The sequence below is a fragment of the Hypomesus transpacificus genome, unplaced genomic scaffold, assembly GCF_021917145.1.
Source record: "Hypomesus transpacificus isolate Combined female unplaced genomic scaffold, fHypTra1 scaffold_27, whole genome shotgun sequence".
Taxonomy (NCBI): Eukaryota; Metazoa; Chordata; class Actinopteri; order Osmeriformes; family Osmeridae; genus Hypomesus; species Hypomesus transpacificus.
The window spans coordinates 1,285,908-1,309,545 of NW_025813796.1; the positions used below are offsets into that span (position 1 = coordinate 1,285,908).

At 48.6% G+C, this 23,638-nt stretch overlaps 2 protein-coding genes across 4 annotated transcripts; one reads left to right on the forward strand and one right to left on the reverse strand.

Annotated features, from left to right (window-relative positions):
* Positions 1-304: 304 nt before the first annotated feature.
* On the reverse strand, positions 305-4,118 carry rnf170 (ring finger protein 170). 2 transcript variants are annotated; one of them, XM_047014817.1, is made up of 7 exons: positions 3,852-4,118; positions 3,436-3,599; positions 3,222-3,297; positions 2,703-2,811; positions 2,513-2,586; positions 2,030-2,161; positions 305-1,672 (listed from the first exon to the last, which is right to left on the reverse strand). In XM_047014817.1, exons 2-7 carry the CDS (start codon positions 3,573-3,575, stop codon positions 1,403-1,405), a joined length of 801 nt encoding a protein of 266 aa, XP_046870773.1. In that variant the 5' UTR covers positions 3,576-3,599; positions 3,852-4,118; the 3' UTR covers positions 305-1,402. The 2 variants fall into 2 exon arrangements, with proteins under 2 accessions (XP_046870773.1, XP_046870772.1); XM_047014816.1 differs by having other exon boundaries at positions 3,436-4,118.
* A 400-nt stretch (positions 4,119-4,518) lies between these two features.
* hook3 (hook microtubule-tethering protein 3) lies at positions 4,519-22,998 on the forward strand. Of its 2 annotated transcripts, XM_047014826.1 has the most exons (24): positions 4,519-4,921; positions 9,643-9,728; positions 9,953-10,025; positions 10,145-10,195; positions 10,333-10,465; positions 10,672-10,739; positions 10,866-10,928; positions 11,051-11,134; positions 11,445-11,507; positions 12,788-12,951; positions 13,879-14,019; positions 14,267-14,468; positions 14,553-14,663; positions 15,039-15,123; positions 15,402-15,471; positions 16,805-16,945; positions 17,252-17,339; positions 18,752-18,786; positions 18,904-18,986; positions 19,080-19,180; positions 19,314-19,418; positions 19,638-19,709; positions 20,010-20,146; positions 21,653-22,998. In XM_047014826.1, exons 1-24 carry the CDS (start codon positions 4,865-4,867, stop codon positions 21,666-21,668), a joined length of 2,229 nt encoding a protein of 742 aa, XP_046870782.1. In that variant the 5' UTR covers positions 4,519-4,864; the 3' UTR covers positions 21,669-22,998. The 2 variants fall into 2 exon arrangements, with proteins under 2 accessions (XP_046870782.1, XP_046870784.1); XM_047014828.1 differs by lacking the exon at positions 11,445-11,507.
* The last annotated feature ends 640 nt before the right edge of the window (positions 22,999-23,638 follow it).

A 23,638-nucleotide genomic window follows, 5' to 3' on the forward strand; every position in this document is an offset into this window, starting at 1 on the left:
ATAAGTGAAAATACTGTTTAGGCTGCTTAAATCGTAATGGTTTCTTTCGCAAAAAATACCTACCATCCTAAAGCAACACTACTGCTTTAATGACATAAAACGACAGGAGCTAATCTGACCTGCCCTTGAAAATCTCGAGGGGTGTGGAGGGTTGAGCCATGATATATAACACTCCCTTCAGATGGGATCATGTAGCTGTGTGGGACTGCGTGGAGCCTAGACTAGCATGATCCTTACAAGCAAATTCTCTCCTCATCACTTCACGTTCCATAACAATGCTGTAGGCAAAGAAAAACAACCAATATTGAATTGTATGTAATATCTTCACCTTTACTGTTCTTACAATATTCCAGTGATTATAAACAGATTGCATGTTATTACATTTCTTTATATTTTAGAGACAAGGACATCTTTCCTGGACTTAGTCTCCCTTGTTTTGGTCAGAAGCCCATGTCTGTGTCACGTTCTTAATAGGTGAGAAAAAAAAGAATATGATTTGGCCCTGCTCCCAAATCACTCCTCCTGCTGTGGGAACTGGTGCTAGAGGGGGGGGGGGGGGGGGGGGGGGTGCCACTTAGCTTGCACCTTTTAAATGGCTCCTCTGACTCGTTGTATGTTCATAGAGGGTTAGGGTGCTAGGCTTGATTTAGGATTGGGCAAAAAGTCGGATTACCTCTGCCATGACATGGACACAAACCATACGCCTGAGGTTTAAACATTGAATCTGCACAAAGATCAAGCAGAGGAAGCTAAAGAGGGAACAGAAAGTAAGAACAGGAAGCAAAAGTTTGGTTCAAACGTTTGGTTCAAGCAAACACTTTGGGTCTCCCGGAGTCCTAAAACAAGGGTAATAACTAGCAATTACATTTTTTAAACACATTTTGAGGAAATTGTTGTATGGGTGCACAGTTGCGTAAGATCAAAATATATTTGTTATCCATTAGACAAATGTCTTCCTTTTCCTTGTTTAACTACTCAGTAATCAATCCCACAATCGTCATGAACACATATCAAAGGAGACCCTTTAGAATTGACTGGTATTCCTATGAGAGGGATTGTGGTAAGTGCCCTGCTTACAGCCAGGAATGTGCATTCAATTCAGTCCAGTGGTATTGAGGGTATATTTCAGACAAAACATAAACACAATCCAATAATTTAATTCCCTTTTGTACAGACTCCAGTTTCTTCATTTATTACAGGCTATAACTTGACACACTTTAATTAGTATTCCAAACCCATATGAGATCATTCCAGCCAGTGCCATGATAGTAGGCAGCAGGGTCGGATTGAGGCCTAGGTAGCCCTAAAGTCACAGTGTTTCTGCCCTATTCTGAGACTTGGAGCCTTGGTAGTCCTTGATGATCCTTGACCTGATATGAGTTGAGGGAGGGGGGGGCGGGTCTCAGCCAGCTAGTCTCTGAGTCACCACCTCCCGGTACATGATCGAGATGTAGATAAAGAGCAGGAGGATGACAAAGAAGTCGTCCATGAAGCCCAGCAGACCAAACAGAGCCTCGGGGACGAAATCCAGCGGGGAGACGAGGTATGTCAGCGCACCCACCAGACACAGCAGGATGCGGATGCGGAACATCCAGAAGAGTCCGCCCATGGAGAACATCTCCCGGAAGGCGTGACGAAGCAGCGTGGGCACGTCCCTTAGACGCTCCATAATCTGGGGACAAAAAGGATACGAGTATGACGCCGCGCAAGTCTTGGAAGTCCATTAAAACACCACATGAAAACACAAGCTGATATGATGTCTCATAGTGAAAAAGAAGCCCAGCAATCCCTGTGTTAAAAAAGACTACCCGCAATGCTTTGTGGCTATCTTGTTGTTATTATCAGTGACCTATGCACTTTGTAAAGCTCTCTCTTGGAAGTCGCTTTGGATAAAAGCGTCTGCTAAATGAACACATATAATGTAAATGTAATGAATAAATGAAAAGAAAAGGACATTGAAAAAAAAAAAGAACTGCAGCAGAGATCAAGACTGAGCCCGGAGCCTTGAACATGGAGACTCGGGACTCACAGATCTGGGCTGTCCGGAGAACCTGCGGTTGTAGTCGTTGACGTCCTGCATGATGAGGGTGGGCTCTGCCTCCCCATCCTGGACCTGCTGGGCAGAGGCTTGCTCGTTGAAGAGAGGGAAAACCAACGTCACCTGGGGAAAGGAGTGTAACCTGATGTGAAATGAAACCCACGGTGCCTTAGTGGAACCAAGCCAATAAAGTCAGAGCAATATAGCCAAATTATACATAAAAGTATGTGGGGGAGAGTCGTAGATATAGCCTATTTGTCAGGGAGTCAGATGGCTGAGCGGTGAGGGGGTTGGGCTAGTAATCAGAAGGTTGCCGGATCGATTCCCCGCCGCGCCACATGATGTTGTGTCCTTGGGCAAGGCACTTTACCCTACTTGCCTCGGGGGGAATGTCCCTGTACTTACTGTAAGTCGCTCTGGATAAGAGCGTCTGCTAAATGACTAAATGTAAATGTAATGTATTTGGAGCCTTACTATTTGTCTGCAGATGGGACAGTGGATTGCCCCCAGCCAAGTCCCATACCTCCAGTATGCAATAATACACGCACCTAAATAAACGACACAACGCTCAAATTGAACACAAGGGCTTTCAGTACGTATTTCCATGCCACACACAGTCAATTTGTGCACGTGTTTTGGCATTTAGTCTTCGATAAGAACTTACCACAGAAGAGGTGACCGCAGTTGGTTTCTACGGGCAGCACGGCCTGCTGTAAACACACTGGGCAGGACATATCAGTGTAGTACTGAGGCCTGGGTTCTGGGGGGGATTCCTGTTGGAGGAAGAAACTATTCAGCCCACAATACCAGGCAGAAGCTAGTCTAGCCCTGTAAGAACCCTTGTTGTGAAATTACGTCACTTTTAGCTCTCTCTTAGTGCTTTTTGGGGGGTTTGTTTCTTTGAAAGACCACATTTATCCAATGGCATTGCAAGGAAAGACAATGCCATTGGCTATGTAAATGTGGTGTTTAAAAAAAATCATATTTGCAAATATGTTTTTTGGAGAGCTAAAAGTGATGTTGTAATTTTAAACTGGGTCTTACAGGGCTAGAGTACATTAGGAGCTACTAACACACATCTGTTGAGGTTAAACTGGTTCCAAATAATGTACAACCGACAAACTCATTCATTGGCAAAAGCAATGGTCATTCAATCAAATGGTACATCTGGCACATACACTACCTGCTCGGATTGGAGCTGCTGGCGAACGGCGCGCACATGCTCCTGGTTCTCTGGGTGGATGTCCTGCTGCTCATTTCTATGAAGACGGGCGGCCAATTAGATATTTATTCTATCAAACTATTGAGATACAGCTTTTTGCTTATGCTCAGATGTGACCAGTGTAACAGACAGTTAAGGTTACATGAATATGAAGTGAAACGTGTGTATTAGTTACCTGCAAAGCAGTGTCAGAAGACCACACAAAAACGTAACACTAAGAACGACCACAAAGAGCACAGGGTTGCTGACACCTTCGATGAGTGAATCTTCATCTTGTACAAGGTAGTTCCCGTCCCCACACTCGTTTTCATCCATAACACTTACTCATATCCTACAACACTGCATACATTAAAGAATTGGGATAAGATAGGGTCATGTGTGTCCAAAAGAATCTTTAGGAGGTTGCCTCTGCGTCATTCTATATATGGCTAGGGGAAAGTCCCGCAAATACTGCTAGCTAGCTAGCTAGCACAACTAACGTCGCTGAATTATGATCTATTGCTTTACAAACTAACAAGTAGATAGCGAGTACAAACACCGAAGACAAGTGTAACAAGCTAGCTATGTACATTTTCAACCTGAAAGTCTCACCATCACGACTGCGAAATTGAAATTAGTGCCACACTTCCGCATTCTCAAAGTGGTCCTACTTCAGACTTTTGTTACGTCATCCGATTGAGTCCACTTTATTGCTTGTAGCAATGTTTACTCTATGCAAACACTGTATAACTAATACATTTTAGCACGTATCTGCTGGTGATTATAACGGTTAATGATTATAACATTGTTCTTTATTAATTAGGAATGATATAGATCCCTCAGGTTCGAGCTGCCTTTCTGGTCCTGCGGGATGGCAACCAGGAGTGTTGCCAGGTTTGGTAAAACTTCAAGAGGGATGAATGTTTTGGACAAAATGTTTTAGTCCATCAAAGTCATTGGACTAAATACATGTAATTAACTAAATACAATAGAAGGTCTTAAATGTAGTATTGGTCTCAAGCCAAGTCTAAATAAAAAAACACACTATACCAGGGGAAAACTAAATAAACTAAAATACGTAGTCATACAATTAGCTCTTATAGGTCACATTTCAATTGGTCCTGGTTGATCCCAGTATAAAGGAATGAGTGGTTATATCTCCCCTAAACTACCCCCGAAACTCCATACACACTATAACCACGCCCCCGGCTATTCCTGTCTAGAAATTCGAGTGTGAAATTCGGTCTCAGGGTGTAGACACCTTCATTGGGGGATTGTATGAACAAAACCTGGCAACCCTTCTGGAAAAACTGAGGTTAGAAGGGAGACAGACCGGTGGTTTTTTGTGTCTCCACGTCTCCGTTTTGTGGAAACAGTTATACGACGCTGTTATTGATTTAGATATATTTATATGTTTAAAACCGTGATTGGACCGCATCTGTCCTGTCAGACACAGATTAGCCGGCGTAATTCTTTATTTTGGTGCCTGGCAAACGCGTTGATCAGACACCAAGGCAGAAGTGTTGTTGTTGGATTCTGAACCATTTCTACCGTATTGGGCTAGCTAGCTAGCTGTCCATCTTCGGATAAATAGCTAGGTATCAGCGTTGATTTGTAACATTACGATGACTACTTTGGAGTCAGTGGACCGAGTTGAATTGTGCGAGAGCCTCCTGACATGGGTATGTATGGCATATTCGCTGATATGATTTTCCTTAAGGCGTTTAGCTTGGTTGCTAACGCAAACAGACTAGACGTTAGCAGCAGTTCATGTACATCGAACATGATTAGCTCAGCCTTACTGTGTACTGTGTAGCATCAATATGACTCATAATCCTTTAGTCTGTGTTTGCTATCCAACCAGTCATACTCACAACTAACGTCACATCTAACGAATGTTCAAGTCATAATTACTAGTCATGTCTGAGTTGGGAATGGGGCACCCATGTTGACCTTTCCGGTTCTCTTTCTCTTTAAATCCGTCTTAAATCCTTGAGATTGTGAAAACGGAATGAGGTTTGGAATTATCTCCTCTCCAACACATTTATCACATCCTACCTGACAGCGATTGCTACCTGGGACTGGGTGCTTGAAAGTTAATAGGATGACAGTGTTTCTTCCTGTGTGTCAGTAGCAGTGTAGTGTTGACTCTCTCTCTATATATATATGTATATATATTGCCTACGCAATCTAACTCTACACATAGCCTAAAACAGGACATTGGTCCTACTCTCTAACTGCACTTATTTCATAAAATGTCAAATGTGTATTTTAATATAACATCAAGTACAGTCATCTCACATGAGCCAGCGATGCTGTCTCTTCTATTAACACGGTCTCGGTCATGTTTAGCTGGAAGGTTGATTGTTCCCTTTCCCATCTGTTTCCTCACATTCTGACGAGTAGGCAGGCCTATGTGGGTGTGGATTTCCTTTTTTTCTCTGTCATGATGAACAATGTTGGACAACTGGAAAACTCTTGTGTGTGTCTCATCAGGGCAGAGAAGTTGGGGAATTAGATTCAGCCCATTTCTCATTAAGCCAAGGCTATTTGCTGATGAAGAAACCAAGCTTGAGTTGATTATATGTGCAACAATCCATACACATTGTGAAATGTTATTGCTACAAAATGCATTTCATTCTTCAGCATAAGAGTCCTAGGCAAGGGTCACAAGAGCTTGCCGAAATAAACCGCCTCAGAATGATTACGGGATTAATTAGGATTTTGATCCGAGTAGCTTGTATTATTACAGAGGGCTGTTGGACCTTGAACCATAGCATATCTATCATTGTACTGAATCCCAGATCCCCACACAGTTTCCCAAAGTAAGCACTTGTTAACATCCTTGCCAGGCCACAATGGGCGTCGAGTTGGCGGAAGTCAGCCCAGCACACCGTTTGGGATCAAGCATGTGAGTCCACATTCCAGGCGAGCTGCAAAAAGGCCGAAGAACGGTGATGCTGGGATCGAGCGGCTTCCGTTCCGGCTTTTGTTTATGTGCCGAGGCGAGTTTGCTGAGTGGCCGGGTGTTGGGTCTGCTCAGGTGTCCCTGGCTTCTCTCTGCCCAGGACAGAGCAGTGTCACGGGGTAGGGTTTCCCAACCCAGCTCGTCAGAGCTAAACTTAAAGCCCCATCATAGCAACGTATCTAGGTGAACAGGGCACGCTGCCCTTCCCTCTGTGTGTCGACAGTGTCGTTTTGTGCTAAAACACAATATGCTAGTCAGATCAAGCTTCGATCATGGGGCCTAATGATGTATTATGTCATACCTTAAACAATAAGATATGCATTGAGGTGCTGAAGTTTAGCATGTTCCTTCTTTATGATGTTATAGGGACAGAAACTGTTCAGCTTTGTTGCTTAGTAAGCTGAAGACTCCTTCATTTATGGCCGACAACACACACGTGCATGCGCACACACACACACACACACACACACACACACACACACACACACACACACACTCTCACCCCTGGCCCATCAAAAAGGAACTGCATGTTGTATCGGTGTACTGCTGCCCTGTATGGGAGGTTGCGGAAAGGATAGGCCTGTATCTCACACCACCGGCCTTGACGATTATCTGCTCACAATTAGGCCTGGGCTTAGCATAACTCACAAGCAGATCTTCATACTGATGATTCATGCAGTAATTGATTTAGTTTTCTTCCACGATTCACATAGGCTCACCGGTTTTCTTCCTGTTAAACTTTAGTCAAGCCAACAGTGTCAGGGCAGTTGAAAAAATAAATCATTTTTTATCTAACTCTCAGAGCGATGGGTTTCCGCTGTAGCATACTGTGGGTTAGATATAACCTGTTCTCTGCAACATTTCAGCACGCTAAGCATAGCTGAGCAAATTCCCCACACCAAACGTCCCCAAATTTCACCTCAGTTTTGTGTTGTCAACGTGCGTCATATCACGAAACGACATCGATCGGCAGACAATGCAGGGACGAAACAACAACAATGCGTTGATTGTCTCCGCATCTTGGGAAGGAAGAGAAATGCCTGTGCTGAACTGAGGCAAACAGGAGGCGACTTGGCCTATATTTACAAGATGCCTTCCCACCCTATTGTAACTGCGGTGAAATGGAGCGGACCAAAAAAAATCCACCAAAGGGGTGGATGAAAGGCAGGGAGGACAGCTAGGCCCAGCAGCATCAGAGTCTCAGGGGATGACTGCCCGCTTCCAGGGGCGTACCAGCAGCATCGTGCCTTAAAAGCAAGCTCTCCTGGTCAGTAACGGATGCCCATAGCTTCAATAGTGTTGCCTATGGGCCCCTGTCTGTAGGAAACGGCACATCTGGGGGAGTAGTCTGGTATAATGTAATAACCCGCCTGTCGGTCATAACAATGGATTTTGATTAGCAGATACTTGGGATTGGAACCGACGACCTCTTGATCTGCAGTGAAAGGCTCGGACCTGCCACTGAGCTCCACGTATCTCCCTCTGTCGATGACCGTTTTGGACGGTCTTATTAGGTCTACTTAAGTGAAGACTGTTATGGTCTTGGGTTCTACCGCTTAAGACAAACATGTGAGTTGGCAGACTAGCCAGGGTGACAGCATGATGGACGGCGTACTGCCTGACATGCCAGTTAAAGTCTGCGTGTTGTAATATGAGCCACAAAACTAAGAGATGACCCAACCGGGTTCCAGACCATCCAGAACATTCTGATATTGTCCTTTCAGCCATGTGAGGAGCTGCAAACTGGGGACATCTGCGAGTGTGTGTGTGTGCGTGCACGTGCTGTTGTTTTGAGTTGTCTTGTTACCCACTCAGCAGCACTGTATCCAACAAAGCTTTCTCTCACTTCACTCTGTTCTGAACCCTTGGCTGGATGTAAGCCCAAGTGTCAGTGTGTGTGTGTGTGTTTGAATGTTCAGCATACCCACACCCTCTCCCTTCTAACCGTGGTTACGTAACAGTCTGTATTGTTTTGGTCCAACCTCTTTTGGCTCTGGGCCCATGCTGGGGGCTGAATGGCTGGCTTGCCAGTTTTGTGGCATAGCTGTCAGATCGGAGATGGAATATTTCTGGCTCTGCAGCAGTTGAACAGCTGTGGGGGGAATGGAATGGCCCGGCGCGTCTGAGGTAGAGACCGTTCAGACTGAAAGAAAGCAGACCTGTTAGGCTACCATTCTCTCGTCACCCGTGACCCTCGCCGTCTGTTTTGGGTACACCGCTGGCATTATCCTTCACCAATGTGTGTTTCATGCCAATGCGACACGTTTCATTTTTATTTCCATGTACTCGAAACAACCTTTAGGCTTGCCCTTTTAGTCCTTGACAAAGTGCTGGTTGAAGAGGCCCGTGGTCTGTGTGTTGTCGACACACACGGAACTCTCATGTGACCTGCACCGAAGGTGCCTCACAGGCATTTGGTTTTCACAGCGCTGTTCGTCTAAAAAACAAAGCCCATTTAGTTGGCCCAATGCTCCATATGGTCCTGGTCTATGCTGGAAGATGTGCAGCTGGTTTCCAGAGCGCGCCGTTCCATAGGAAAGCTGTAGAAGGCTAGAGTCCCGTCCTGATTGGTCTGGACAGCTGTACACCTGACAGACATGCATCTAATGAAGCCCTAGGATGATAAACGACATCACGTCTTTTCACGGGATTATCCCGTCCCCGAGGAAATTGAGTTATCTGACCTGACATTGGTCTGTGTACCTCCCTAATTAATAAGCCTACTACTGTATAGGGCTAGGGTTCTGAACAGGGACGTCCCAGACCAACTCCTTGCGGTGGCAGTTTGCCGTTCATAAACAAGAAAATTGATCAGTGACCAGAATTTGGTTGTGTGAATGTCTCGTCTTTATGAAAAGCCTCACTTTTGGCCTTTCAGTAAAGTCGTTATTGTGCGTGTGCGTGTCTAAGATCCTCCTCATGCGGGCCATATCGCGTCCCCCTATTTACAGTGTTCACTCAAGGTAGAGGGCGGGGGCTGTTTCTGAGGCCTACAATCACACCTGCAGCCGGACTTGACTGACATCATGCACTGCATCTCTGTCACACACGTCAAGCATTCCTCTGGTCAGTTCACACATGCCACTCAAAATGTTTTGCGTCAGAACTTGTCAGACCAGCCTACTTCTTGAGGGAGAATGGACAATTCTCCCTCAGGGACAATAGGTGTGGGGGTGGGCGAGGCGGGGGGATTAAACTGAGGGCATGGTGACATCTAGTAGAACAGCAGAAGTCGCTGGACTTCTGCCAAAGGCGCATAGCTTGCAAAGTATTTGGGTTAAAGTACCAGTGGGAAGAAGCTTCCAGACTCTTCAACTGACATGTCATTGCAACTTTGGCGATGTTCCCTGTGGGAAGGTCCTCTGGCGAAAAGGACATTGTGGGAATGGACGTTAGCGATCCTAAATCCCGTTTTCATCGCCTTCTCCTCTCCAGGTCCAGACGTTTGGCGTGGAGGCACCATGCAAGACAGTGGACGACCTCACCAGTGGGGTCGTCATGGCCCAAGCCCTCCAGAAAATGTGAGTCTCAAACCACAAGTCCCCACGAGCAGAGTTCAGTCCGATGACACTTGCCTTTTTCAAACTATCCCACGAGTTTCTTTCAGTAGCAATTCCTCTTTTATTGCCTCTACTCATATGCTGTGTGAAAAACGGGACCACAAAGTAAGGCCTTCCTGTCCAATGTGTGGTGTTGTGTTGTCATTCCTCACAAGCCCCCCCCCCAACCCTAACTCTCGTTTCAGAGACCTGGTGTACTTCAGTGACAGCTGGATCGCTAGGATCAAGCCTGATGTCGGGGATAACTGGAGGTTGAAGGTTTGGGACCCTGTTCTTCAGTGGTTACGCTCAAGGTTTTCTAGCGTTGATGTTTGGGAAAACCTTGACTAGGTCTAACGCTCAAATTTCCCCCCTTTTTTTTTTACCACACCATTCAGATCAGCAATTTGAAGAAGATACTGAAAGGCATCTTAGACTACAACCAAGAGGTAAAAGAGGATCATTTACAATCTCAGAATCTCAATGGGTTCCTGGTTTCCACCCCCATCTTTTTGACCCATCCCCCAACACTGAGGGTTTTGGGAGTGTTTGTGTGGGTGCGCTAACGGCAGCCTTCCTCATGCAGATCCTGGGTCAGCAGATCAATGACTTCACCCTGCCCGACGTCAATCTGATCGGCGAGCACAGCGACGCCGCAGAGCTGGGCCGGATGCTGCAGCTCATCCTCGGCTGTGCCGTCAATTGCGAACAGAAACAAGGTAACGTCCTCCACGTCGTCCACGTCGTCCACGTCGTCCACGTCTAGCAGGGTGTGAAATAGGCAGCAGCCGCCAGACAAATGCTGGTCAGATATGCTTCACTCGCTTTGCTTCACTCGTTTTCTACTGAGGGGCTCTTGTGAATCGATTCGAAATGAAGTCAATTGAATTCATGGCATACCATAACGGTCTCTCTGCCCTTGCAGAATACATCCAGACCATAATGATGATGGAGGAATCGGTGCAGCACGTCGTCATGACTGCCATTCAAGAGGTAGACTGCGAACCCCCGAATCCCGAAGTGTTTTCCCGAATCCCGACGTGTGGAACGTTCTGGAAGGGAGTAACGGCGAAACGTTTCTCTGTCCAACGCTAACCATCCCAATTTCTTTTCCCTCAGCTGATGAGCAAAGAGACTCCAGTCATGGGAGGGAACGACTCCTACGTTGAACTGGACAGACAGGTAAGACTCACCTCCTCCCTTCACAGAGAGCCGTTTCTCTCGGATACACCCCAGATTCCCACCTCTCAGAGTTACTACAACTGTTCGAGTCTAGCTCTGCAAGTTTCATCTTGTGTTCCCAGCTCAAAAAGACCGCGGAGGAGCTCAGCGACGCTCTCTCCACCAAGGAGGAGATAGCCCAGCGATGCCACGAGCTGGACATGCAGGTTGGTGTGTCGCACGGCTGCGCGTCTCTTCATCTCAGTCCCCCCCCCCCCCACCCCCCGAACCAAACCCCAGACAGAAGACATCACCTTTGATTCTTGACAATATATCTTTTCAGTATCGCATTTTGAGTTGTCTTGTAGAACTCAGCCTTCGTGACTTTTAACAGAAGTTGACAGGCTGCAAACTGTATTCCGCATTTGTTTGTTTTCCTGTCCATTTTGATCATTGACTCCCCCCCCCCCCCCCCCCCCCCCCCCCCCCCCCCCCGGACGAGATTGAAACCTCACATTCTTTTGCCTTGCTTTGAAGGCGTGCCATGTTCAAGAGGAGCGAGATAGACTGAGGTTAGAGTATGTTGAACTTGAGGAGAGGGTAAATGGACCTTTTTATTTTTCTCTTCTCTCAGTCCTTGCTGTTTGCTGTGTGAAAGCCCTGGGTTGTTTTGGTTTTTGAGTCTGCTTAACAGCATCTTCTGTGGAATCCAGGCCTCCTTTCACTTTGGCGTGCGAGGGTGTGCGTGTGTGTTTGCGTGTGCGCATAAGCTACCCTGTCTACCTTAGTGCTGCGTGTCACAACCACACCCCAGACTAATGCCCAACCCCCTACCCGCCCCCATGTTAACCCTCCAGTGTGTGTCACCATGGCGTCCCATGGCAACAGCAGGCCGGCAGTGCTTGACTGTGGGCTCCTGGGCTGCAGCAAGCGAGGCAACCGCCTCCTAAGGAGAAAAGCTTTGTAGAAACATCATGGAGCCAGACTCATGACTCGGCAATAATCCTGTAGTCTGCCGTGGAGTGGAAAATTACAGGGGATGTTTGTGTTTGTCATGGGTTCATGACGAAAAAGGCCACCCTGGGTCTTCCATTGTAGAAATGACGGCAGGAAAGCCGGTCTTATCTTCTAAACCTCCCAGGGGGGGGCCGAGGCTCCGTCGTCTCTTTTATCCAAAAGACCAGAGCCTGTTGAAGTATGAGAAACACTCATTTAAGTGTGGGGAGAAACACTCATTTAAGTGTGGGGAGGAAAAAACATCTCGCGGTTTTGCGGCGAATCGCGCCGCTCCGCCTTTTCAGCGCGATGAAGCCCCACACCTCAGTCAGATATTTGCCGACATGACTGTTTCTCAACTCGAAACACAGTTGCCGCTTCGCTTTTGTGTGGAGTTTGGTCTTACCCCTTCTTGTTGAAAAGGCCACATAAATCGCATGTAGCCCTGTTGGCATTGTAAGTTTGTTGGTTTGCCTTTGCGACAAGTTTGCGTGTGCTTGCCATTTCCCCCCGAATGAAACCAATTAAAACCTTTTGTATAAGATGTCTTGGGAGCAAAGTGATGTGTGCTGTGAAGGAAATCATCCTGTTTGGCCCAGTTAAATATTGAAACTGTGTTCAACTAGCCTAAAGTCAATGTCATAACGACAAAGAAAGCATTCTCGTCGTCAACAGTAAGCCCCAAAACGATACGGATAGTAGCATTTTCGGAAAAGTTACTTTGGCCCCATTTTGATCTCCTCTCTCCTTGGGAGAGTTGCATGACCCCCCCCCCCCCTCACATCTGAGGGGGCCCCCCGAGATTCCAGCGTCTCCTAGTTCGTTCCTCATTCCCCCTCCTCTGCCCCCAACGCCCTCCCCCCCCACTCCCGCGCCCCCCCCAGGTGGCAGCCCTGCAGGAGGAGAAAGGCAGCCTGCTGGCCGAGAACCAGATCCTTATGGAGCGGCTCAACCAGTCTGACTCCATCGAGGACCTGAACAGCCCCGCCGGCCGCCGGCACCTGCAGCTGCAGACCCAGCTGGAGCAGCTCCAGGAGGAGACCTTCAGGTGAGCCATGGAGGGGCACGTGATGGACCCTTACCCAGCCAGGGTGGACCCAGGGTGGACCCTGGCTGGGTGAGGGACAGGGGGAGGAGAGGGTATGGAGCAGGAAGGGGAGGCAAAGCAAGGATTTGTGTGTGTGTGTGTTTGGGAGCCCGGGGAAGTGATCATGGGGATGGACGGGGAGAAACGAACAAGGATTCCCCTCGTTGAGGCCACGGAGGGCTCGAACCTGCAACTCACTGCGCCGTGAACAACAACAGGCTTTCTGTACGGGGGCCAAAACCAGCTTGACCTCCTCCCCCCCCCCTTAGCTCCCACAGATCGATTACCTCGCCGTGTTCTCCACGCCTGGCGCTGTTCTGCTTAGGAACCTGTCCGCAGGTCACATGCAGAGTGTTTAGATACAGACACGGCCAACTTTGGGAGGCTGCCACGGGCGCTAGAGTTGCCACAAAAGAGCAAGCACCACAACTCACAGTGGCGGGGGCTAATCGTTAGCAAGCTATCGATTTCCTCTCTCTTCCGCCGGGGCTCACTAAAGGCCCGAATGCTCCACAGATTAAAGGGCTATAAAAACAACCCCGCGAGGCCTTTTTAATTGCGCGCAGCACAACATTCAGGTAAAGCATGGGGTCTGCTGGTAGGGTCTAGGACCCCCTTCCCTTCCCTCTCGGGATCACCCATTGGTTCTACTTCTGACCCCTTATCATCGGGACACAGTCGATCACGGTCGCCAGGCACCCGTATTGGTTACTCACCGCGGCAAGGTTGTGTGTGTGTGTTCCCTGAGTAGCCAATCCCTGCACCACTTCCTGGAACCTCCCCTCCACAGATCCCCTTTGGAAGGACTCTCTCTCGGGCAGTTAAGTGTTTCAGTCGTTGGCGTCTCGCGCGCGCGGACTAACGTGTGCGTCTCGCGGCCGGGGGCAGGTTGGAGGCGGCGAAGGACGACTTCCGCATCCGCTGCGAGGAGCTGGACAAGGAGCTGACGGAGCTGCGGGGTCAGAACGAGGAGCTGACCGCCCTGGCCGACGAAGCCCAGTCCCTCAAGGACGAGATGGACGTCCTCAGGTCAGACTCACCTCCCCACACGCTACCCCTCCCTCTCTGTCTCTGTCTCTCTCTCTCTCTGTCTCTCTCTGTCTCTGTCTCTCTCTGTCTCTCTCTGTCTCTCTCTCTCATATTTATCTCTTTCATACCAATCAATCTTTCATATCTATCTCTTTCTCTGTTTGTTTGTCTCATTTTCCGGCTTCTCACTGATGAATCGAACTATACCTAAGGTGCGCGTGTGTGTGTGTGCGCGTGTGATCCACAGACACTCGTCCGACAAGGTGTCCAAGCTGGAGGGCATGGTGGACTCGTACAAGAAGAAGCTGGAGGACCTGGGCGACCTGAGGCGGCAGGTGAAGCTGCTGGAGGAGAAGAACACGGTGTACATGCAGAACACGGTCAGCCTGGAGGAAGAGCTGCGCAAGGCCGGCGCGGTGCGCAGCCAGCTGGAGACCTACAAGAGACAGGTACACGCGCGCACACGCACTTGTTATACAGGCTAACGCAGCGTCGTTTCGTTTTTTTGACGTACCCGGGCTTTTGTCCAAAAGGTGGTCGAGCTTCAGAACAAACTGTCGGAGGAGTCCAAAAAAGCGGACAAGATGGAGTTTGAGTACAAACGGCTAAAGGAGAAGGTGGACTCGCTCCAAAAAGAAAAAGACGTACGTGCCCGAAGGGGGTTATTTTCTGATTTGATATACCTTTCAGGGTTAGAAAAAATGGGAAAAGGGGAGGATTTCTCCTCTGCTTTACTACTTCCTGTTGTTGGGTGGTAGACGTTGTGCTAAAGCAGTCATCGATCTTGAAGAGTCCTGCGTTGATGAGGATTGAGGCAAATAGTTGTTTACGTGGAGGCGACTGTGTTTGGAGCGCTCAGTTTTTTTCGCCTCTCTCCCAACAGACGTTGTTTTTCACAGAATTACCCACAAATTGGAAACGTACTACTTGGCTGTGACCACATGAAAAAGTGTGTGTTTAGTCCTCCATCTCACTCACTCACTCCCCTTCCATCCATCCTCTCTCCCTCTCTCCTGTAGCGTATGAGGACGGAGAGAGACTCCCTGAAGGAGACTATCGAGGAGCTGCGTTGTGTCCAGGCTCAGGAAGGACAGCTCACCTCAGGTGAAACTCATCTCTTGTCTACCCTTGAAGTTATTTTTCCCTCATTTTGCGCGGCTAGGCTACACCACAAGAACACTTAACCAGTCATACCCTCCTGTGAACCAGTTCACCAAGGTTGTCTGGTTATTTAAGGCAAAAACAAAAAAAACGGGTTGTTTTTGTTCTCGCTGCCTCCTGCTGGCCTTGCGTCTCCAGGGGAGTTGTTCAAATGCGTGCCTCCGGCCTGTGTCAGTAACCAGTGTTTACCTCTAACTACGACCCCCTGTTTTTCCCTCCAGGCCTGGTTCCACTTGGAAGTAACGAGGGCTCTGATTCGCTGGCGTCAGAGATCGTCACTCCGGAGATAAGGTAGGACCTCTTAACCCCCCCCACCCCCCCCGTCCAGTTCCCCCAGACATTCCACAGCCCCCAGAGAGCTCCTGCTTTCGTGCCGGTGAAAGCCATGCCTATTTGTGGATAAAGATGAGCACAGCTCAGTGGAGGAGCATTCAACTGCAGATAAAAAAAAAAAACGATTGCAGAGTCAAAACCCCAAAACATTTTCACAGTATAATTGTTTTTCCCTTCCCACAATTCACCACGGTGCGTGTTCGCTCTGTGTTCCACCCGGAGCGGCTCGCGTTGGACAGCTGGTTGTCGTGTTCTCGCTTGCCGGTATTCCCGTGGTTCATTCAAGCTCCCTTCTCATGCGTGTTATCACCGTGGCTGGAGTTTGCAAGAGATGAGCTTAATTTCCTCTTTAAAGACTGATAAGGACATCTTAGCCTCCTCAGCCCTCAACACTCCCCCTCCCCCCCACCCCCTCCCCGACACACACACGCACTCCAGAGAAGGGCTTTTGCGATGTGTTTATGAAGTGTTCTTCTCAGGGGGACGACGACGATTGCATCAGTCGCGAGACCAGTTCAAAGCCGCTCGTCCCCGTACCCCCGGCCAATCAGGCTCCTTCTCCCCGGCTCCTTTCTTGCCTCAGCCAGTCAGAGTTTTTTTTTTTTTTTTTTTTTCTTGGGCCTCTCTCCCAGTCGCATACCTCGCAGGCTCTTTCCTGCTGGGGGCCGAGCTGTGCTCCCGGCTGTGGAGTCGTCACGTTACATAACGCCCAGACTCCAGATGCTGGAGTTGCATCAGCCGACCCGCCGCTCCAGTGGCTTTCCAAGATTTTCGTTTGGTGGGCTAGCGTAGCTTAGCCTCGTCTGGAAACACTTAGAAGAGCCCCGAGCTCGCCCACAGCTGGTCGGCCCCGCCCAGTACTTGCTGTACTAAACACCTCCTTTGTGACTGCTCCTCTTCGAGGAGCTGCCAAACGACCTCCTCTCCTGTGAACTGTGGCGCTGTGGTTTGCTCCTAAAATGGCTTCATGTGGTGCCGTGTTCGAGCTACCTTGGTGGGAGAATTCCTTTCCGAACAATGTTACAGAGAAACATGCTTTTTCCATGGGGCTCAAACGGTTCAAAACTTGATGCGATCCCGTGACTTTGAACGTCTGACCTCGGGTCTTAGCTGTCACGGTAGAGCGCCATCACCGAGGCGGCCACAAGCTAGCAGGGTCGGACAGGATTAGTCAGGGTCCCCCCCTTACCAGCCCAGATGGAAGCTAACAGAGACTTAACATCCGCCGACTAGCAAGCTCGAAGCTAACATGCTAACCATGCTAACGGCCCATCCTCTGTGTTGTCCCAAGGGAGAGACTCATCCGCCTGCAACATGAAAACAAGATGCTGAAGCTGGCCCAGGAGGGCTCGGACAACGAGAAGATCGCCCTGCTGCAGAGCCTGCTGGAGGACGCCAACAGCAGGAAGAACGAGCTGGAGACGGAGAACAGGTGTGTTCTGGAGCGCCAGCGCCGGACACTACCACACCGCGCACCGGAGCTGTGCCATGGGCCCGCACACGTCACGTGACGTCCTCGATACGAGCGCCCTACGCTTCCATCGACACGCTCGAAACAAGCGCTGACACACCGTACACATGCCACTTCACGCTCCCGGGCGCTGTGGTTGGACCATCCTCCCCCACACGCCACACGCATCAACGCAGAACGCTAGGCGGTCGGCTAGAGCTTAACATACTTCGTCAAGCTGTGTGACCATGTGACCGAGCCCCCCCCCCCCCCCTGCGTGTGTTTCAGGCTGGTGAACCAGAGGCTGATGGAGGGTCAGAGCCAGGTGGAGGAGCTGCAGAAGTCCCTCCAGGAACAAGGCTCCAAGGCGGACAACGTGAGTACTGGACCTGGGGGGGGGGGGAGCGGGGGGGGGGGGGGGGGGGGGGGGGAGGACCACCTGGCTCCCTGTCTGTAGTACCACCGCTGACCACCGTGTGGAGTGTCTCCTTTCTATAGACTGGGTTGTAGGATCGTTTTATCTTGAAACCTCCTCCGGATGAGTGTTTTGACCTCTTCCGGATGAGTATTCGAGCCAGAAATCCTGACATTATTGTTTGGCCCTCCCATCTCCCCGCTCCATCATACATTGACGACCACCGAATGAATGGCTTCTTGTTGTGTCGTACTAACCCATTCTAACACTGTCATGTTGTGGTGGTGTGTGTTTTTGTTTTCTTTGTGTTGTTGTTCTCGTGTGTGGTGTCATTTCTGTTTTTAGCTCTGGAGAGGCTGTGCTAGTTCTGCCTGGCCTGTATGGTGGTTACAGGCCATGTGCATAGACAACTCCTGATTGGACAGGGCCTCTCGCGACGATGACCTCAACAGGAGGGGTGTGTCTGCGCTTGTGTGTCCAAGAGGAAGAGCGTGTGTGTGTGTGTGTGTGTGAGATCATGTTACCGGAGTGCCTGTCATCTCCTGCCCCATGTGTCTTGTCCTAATGCATGACACAACTCATCCAAATCAACGCTCCTTGTCTCTGTGTTGGCTGTGGGTTCCTGGTTGTGTTCGTTCATTAAACCCCTTCTCGTTTTCTTTTTGAAATTCTGCCTCCCCTCTCAGACTATTGTAAGTATGGCTTGGTGATCCACTCGTGGCTTACTGCATTTACTGTCCCCCCCCCCCCCAAGTACCTCTTAAAATGAAATCTTACATTTTGGGAACAGTTTCCAGTTGATGGTTGTCCTCTTAATTAGTGGCGAATCATTGCTACGAATCGAACATAACTTTTTGGGTATTGGTGGTGTGGATTCTTGGTCTGTGACATCTTGCCGGTCGCAGATTACTTTCAAACCCTGCTTTGCTTTAGTTGATGAGTGATTATCTCCATGAATCTGTCCATTCTATTAAAAAGTGAAATGATCTGTAAATTCGATGAACGAATCGATTTTTGTTTTGTTTTTGTACAGCCCGTGACTAAATCGTTACAGAATTATGAATTGGGGGAAAAAAACTCTGGAATGTTTTACCATGACATTCCGTTATTCAACTGTATATATTTATGCAGAATCACATAGGCAGCATTTGAAACATTCTCTGCTCAGTGATGCCCCCTATTGGATAGGTTGAGGAGAGCATGAATATTACAGTTGAAATACTGCTCGGCTAAATTCTGTAAGGTGCGTAAGGGACAGTCTGTGGTGATGATGTCCATTCTCCAGCCAACAGAACTGTAGCAAACCTATACTATCAATCTGTCACAGCAATCTCCTTTCTAAAAACATCGCTTTTTGCTCTCTTTTTCCCCAGTCGATCATTCTGAAGAAGAACTATGAAGAGCACATGTAAGTTACCTATCCACATACGACTCCCAACGTAGATTCTGCAACGTGTTTCCGTTTCGAAGTTCGCCCCCGATCCGATAAATAAAATGGCCTTTTTGTTGTTTTCCCCCTTCCAAGGGGGAGACTGAGGGAGGCCAAAGCTGAACTGCAGAAGAAGACGGCCTACATCGACGACCTGGAGCCCAAGTACACCTCCAGCTGTGAGTCGCCCGTCGCCCCCCCCCCGCGCCTCCCGTCGCTCCTCCCCCCCCTCGCTCGCCCACCCTGACATCTGCCTCTCTCTCCCCCCCCAGCTCAACGAGTGGACGAATTGGAAGAGGCGCTCAAAAAGAAAGACGAGGACATGAAACTGATGGAGGAGCGCTACAAGAAGTATCTGGAGAAGGCCAAGAGCGTACGTATCGAAACCCACCCCTCCCCCTGGGGCCTAGTCTTTCGTCACACCGCTACGTTGTGTTCTACGACGAACCACGCCATTTTGTTATGGCGTCTCTCTCTGTGGGCTAACGTGGCGCGGGCTCTTGCAGGTCATCCGGACCCTGGATCCCAAACAGAACCAGGGCTCGGCCCCTGAGGTCCAGGCGCTGAAGAACCAGCTGCAGGAGAGGGAGAGGATGCTGCACTCTCTCGAGGTACTGTGCGGAGGAAAAACCCCCTGCCCTTCCATGACAGGCAGACATGGGAGTTCCCGACCCCTCCGATGTCTATCGAGTCCGTCTTTGTGCATATGAAAATCTCCCTGCCCGCTGATCGTCTGGCGGCTGCTCGTCTCCGTGGTAACATGTCAAGGTTAAGGGTCGCGATGGTGGTGATTGTCATATTCAAGGGGCTCTTCTTCTGTCTCCTCACAGAAAGAGTTTGACAAGACCAAGACCCAGCGAGACCAGGAGGAGAAGCTGATCGTCTCTGCCTGGTACAACATGGTAAGTGGCGCCTCCCCCGCTCCGGTTGGGTTCAAGGTCGGGTCTGCCCACCAGAGGGCGCTGTGCACAAAGCGTGGCTCTCAACAGAATCAAAAAACCAGACACGAAGACGTTATTAAGACTACAAAGAAGATGGCCTTTTTATAAGATGAGATACACATATTCGGTATTAAGATACCACATTTGTTTGAGAAGGCTGTCCCTTTATTTTCGCTTGGATTTACCGCCGTTGTTTTTGAACGACAACATACCACAGGGTACAACTTGTCACACGCTGACTGTGCTTTGGCATGTGTGCAGGGTATGGCCATTCAGAAGAAGGCAGCAGAGGACCGGCTGGCCAGCACAGGCTCCGGACAGTCCTTCCTGGCCCGCCAAAGGCAGGCCACCAGCACCCGCCGCACCTACCCAGGACACGTCCAGCCTGCCACAGCCAGGTAGACGCGGCAGGACCCCCCCCTCCCCGACCCCCGACCCTTAACCTCCATCCCCCGTCGCCCTCCGACCCTTCCAACCAGGCACGGCGTCGACGACCCTGCGGTAACGCAGCTCCGACACGAGGGTGTCCCAGACAGCCAGCTGCTGCTGCTCTTCTCTTGCCTGCCTGCCTCTCAAACTTTGCTACCTTGGCTTTTTACGCACATTTGACTCTCCCTTTTATTTTTTTCGGTAAATGATTTTAAATCCACCACTTTTATTGGATTTGATCAAGCAGCCCCTGCAATTGGCTTTTTTTTTTTTTTTTTTTTTTTTCTTATTTTTTTTTTTTGGGGGGGGGATTTTCCTCAAGGATGTAGCCCACTTAGATATGCAGTTCCCCAAAAAGTAAATGGCAAGAGTTTTGCTTTTGTACGTTTTTTCTTTTAATTTTTTTCCCCCATCCATTGTTTATACAAACTGAGGTTATTTTCATATCTTCATCTGCCCGAGTTTTCCCCGAGTGATTTCGAGTTACGGAGTGCTCTGTGTGGTAGGTGCTGTATGGATCCAGTTTGTCAAGTGTTGAGACGGGTTTGGCCTCGTTGGGGGTCTTTAATTAAGGGACGGGGACTTTTTACCAGTGTGAGATTTGAAAAAAAATATCGATCTACTATATATATTTCTAACCTTCTCCTCTCCCTCCTACATCAGCGAGTGGTCCTGAGAAACGGCTAGTATGTCAGTGTGCTGTCTTGTCTGTTCTAGAACGTGTATCATTTAGACTAGTCTCAACATGTCTATGCAGTTGCTTTGGGCCAGACGGTGCTGCATAATGGCCACAATACAGTGTTTTTAAATCACCAACTATATCGAGTATAGCTTGGTCATCGTATGGTTAACAGTGAGGACCGAGTCACTTGATCAGCATCGGGCGGGTCTGTCATAACGATGTTGTTCAGGAAGGCTTAAATGAACCACTGCTGCTATTGGTGGGTGGACAATAGACAAGTCCCTCTGATTGCGGGGGCCTCCTCGGAGTAGCAATCAAGATGTACAGATGGAGGGTTCACCTGTGGCCCAGTGCAGGGGTCGTCGCGCTGACGACATTATTGTCAAACTGTCTGAATACGTACAGGCGTGGTCTATCAGGGTATGTTCGAAAGGAGGTATACGTGACTTGACATACAAATAATCTGAAATGGTTTTCCTTCCTGTGTCCTCGTGAGTGTATATATATATACCATTCTTTTATAATTAGACAAACCCGTCGACGAAACCTGCTTTATTTTGACATGTCAACACTCTCCCATGTTCTGTCATTTAAAATGGTAAGAGCTGCGGCGGAGTCACAGTGAGAATCCTACTGTGCCCTGCTCAGCTGTAAACCAGAGCCAGGCCAAGTGGGCCACCGACAGAGGAGGGTCACTCCTGTCCTTGTGGAACAATGATTCCCACTCTGACTCCCCCCTTCCCCTCTGTTCTCGTGTCCGTCTCTCTTCTCCTCTCTCCGCTCGTTTCCACAGTGACCTGATTGCATGACCGCCGCCGACTGGGTAGACCGCTGCATGATCCGCCATTTGCATGACTTTGCGTTGAGCTCGGCCCTGCAAATAACCCACCATCGACATCAACACTAACCTGTAGCATGGCCCAGGCTGAGCTACCCCTAACATGCCCTCCCCCCCCACCCCAGGAGGAGGTGAGCCCCCTTCCCACGACGCCTGACAGCCCCCCCCCCCCCCCCCCCACCCTTGCTCCTCTCACTGACTCGCTTGCTTGGGCTTCTAAACCTCTGCAAACGCCTCAATCGCTTGGTTCCAGACACGGCTTCAACCGGTGAGAGGAGGGGGGCTAATATGGAGCCTGCGTTACTCCGCGTCTTGAAAGACTTTGGCAACGATCGAATGACTAGCAATACAGGCAGATGTGTACACCCGGTCAGAGTGTTGAGTCCAAAGTTTAAATAGTCTCAATGCTCAGCTGGGCATGACATGATAACCTTCTGTGTCCTGTGCTTACAGAGGAAAACAAGAACTGAAAGTAACACTTGTTTTAATTTTTTGGACATTTTATTCCTAATCACATTGTGTATAGAGTTCACCTTTATCACATTCTTTTATTTGATGAAATTGTGTCTCTGAAGACTGTTTTATGCGTCTTGCGTGTCCTTATTTTATAAACCCTGCTGAACAAATTTGGTCAGACAAAATGTGGTCTCGTAATGACAAGGTTAGCAGGGAAAGAGGGGGAAGGCTGCCTTGTAGCCAGGCCTTCAAATACTAGCTTTATATTCACCTTTTATTTAAACATGCAGTATTGGTTTTATGAAATGTATTATTAATTTAACTTTCATGGTACTGAACCAGACTGGACAGCCTGTCTCCTACCTGTCTAAAATCTGTTGCTTGATTGATTCCTCCAAAACCTTTTTCTTTTCCTCCTGCAAAGAGCTCAGAGCTCACAGGGTAAGATGATGTTCATATATTTGGCTGGCGTCACCAACGGCATGTTGACATGGACTCTTTCCCCCCCCCCCCTCCATGTTTATGATGAACATGTTCAAAGTGCTTTTTACCTCAAGTGTTAGTCTAAAGGAAATGCAGAGATAGGAGGAGGTCAGGGGACAAGTGGGGCGACACCACTGTGCCCCCATGCTGCTTCTTGTTCATCCCCACACCATCCCAACATATGTGTCCGTATTATGCAACTGATGAACTTGTGTGTGTGTGTGACTCTTACTTGTGTGTGTGAAAGACTGCTCATCTTCAGCCATGTGGTGATACATAGGACACGACATAGGACGAGACGGGGGATACCTCCTCAGATACCCTGGCCTGTCGAGGTCATTTGTAACGTCTCGAAAACAAAAGAGCTCGCTTCGAAAACCACTCGCCATTAAACCTGAGGATGGAGCCGTCGATAGAGATGGGGGGGGGCAACCTGGTCTTTTGTTACCGTCCATACAAGCGGATCGGCTCTCAACTGTCTGTCGCCACAGAAGACAAACTTGCATTTGAGTGACACGACGAGCAATGGAGTCGGTTGGTTTCGGTTTCTTCAGCAGGTTTCATGATTGCTGTATTTTTTATTCATAGGAATACTTATTTTACATTAACGGAAGTATCAAATAACCTTTCCATTTGCCAAGTTTTATATTGCTTGTATACAATATGTACATACTGTATGTGAGAAACAGTTTAGGAAGTTTATGTTCATTTGAAAGACAAAAAATAGGAATAATTTGGATCATGGATTTCATAGTATCTGTCCATTTGAAAGTTGTTGATAAAATGTGCTTCCTACACTGCAAAAATGTACAGTTGGTAATCAAGTTGTAAATAAAGCTTGTATAAAACTGTTGGTTTCTTAGTGTGTCCTGTTAGATATTCACAAAAGTCGAATAAAATAGATAGATAGAATATCAAATAAACACTGCTGTAAATAATAAGATCAATAAACATCTGTTAGCCTTTTTTAAATGATATTTTACATGTGACCATTCCATCACT

Bases quoted from the DNA above. Each gene is read 5' to 3' on its own strand.
- hook3 (XM_047014826.1), top strand. From the start codon at position 4,865: ATGACTACTTTGGAGTCAGTGGACCGAGTTGAATTGTGCGAGAGCCTC. The intron at 10,196-10,332 runs GTAAAAGAGGAT...TTCCTCATGCAG, and splicing joins TCTTAGACTACAACCAAGAG to ATCCTGGGTCAGCAGATCAA. The intron at 19,181-19,313 runs GTACGTATCGAA...GGGCTCTTGCAG, and splicing joins ATCTGGAGAAGGCCAAGAGC to GTCATCCGGACCCTGGATCC.
- rnf170 (XM_047014817.1), bottom strand. From the start codon at position 3,575: ATGGATGAAAACGAGTGTGGGGACGGGAACTACCTTGTACAAGATGAA. The intron at 2,162-2,512 runs GTAAGGCTCCAA...TCCTTTCCCCAG, and splicing joins GTCCCATCTGCAGACAAATA to GTGACGTTGGTTTTCCCTCT. The intron at 1,673-2,029 runs GTGAGTCCCGAG...TTTTGTCCCCAG, and splicing joins TCTCCGGACAGCCCAGATCT to ATTATGGAGCGTCTAAGGGA.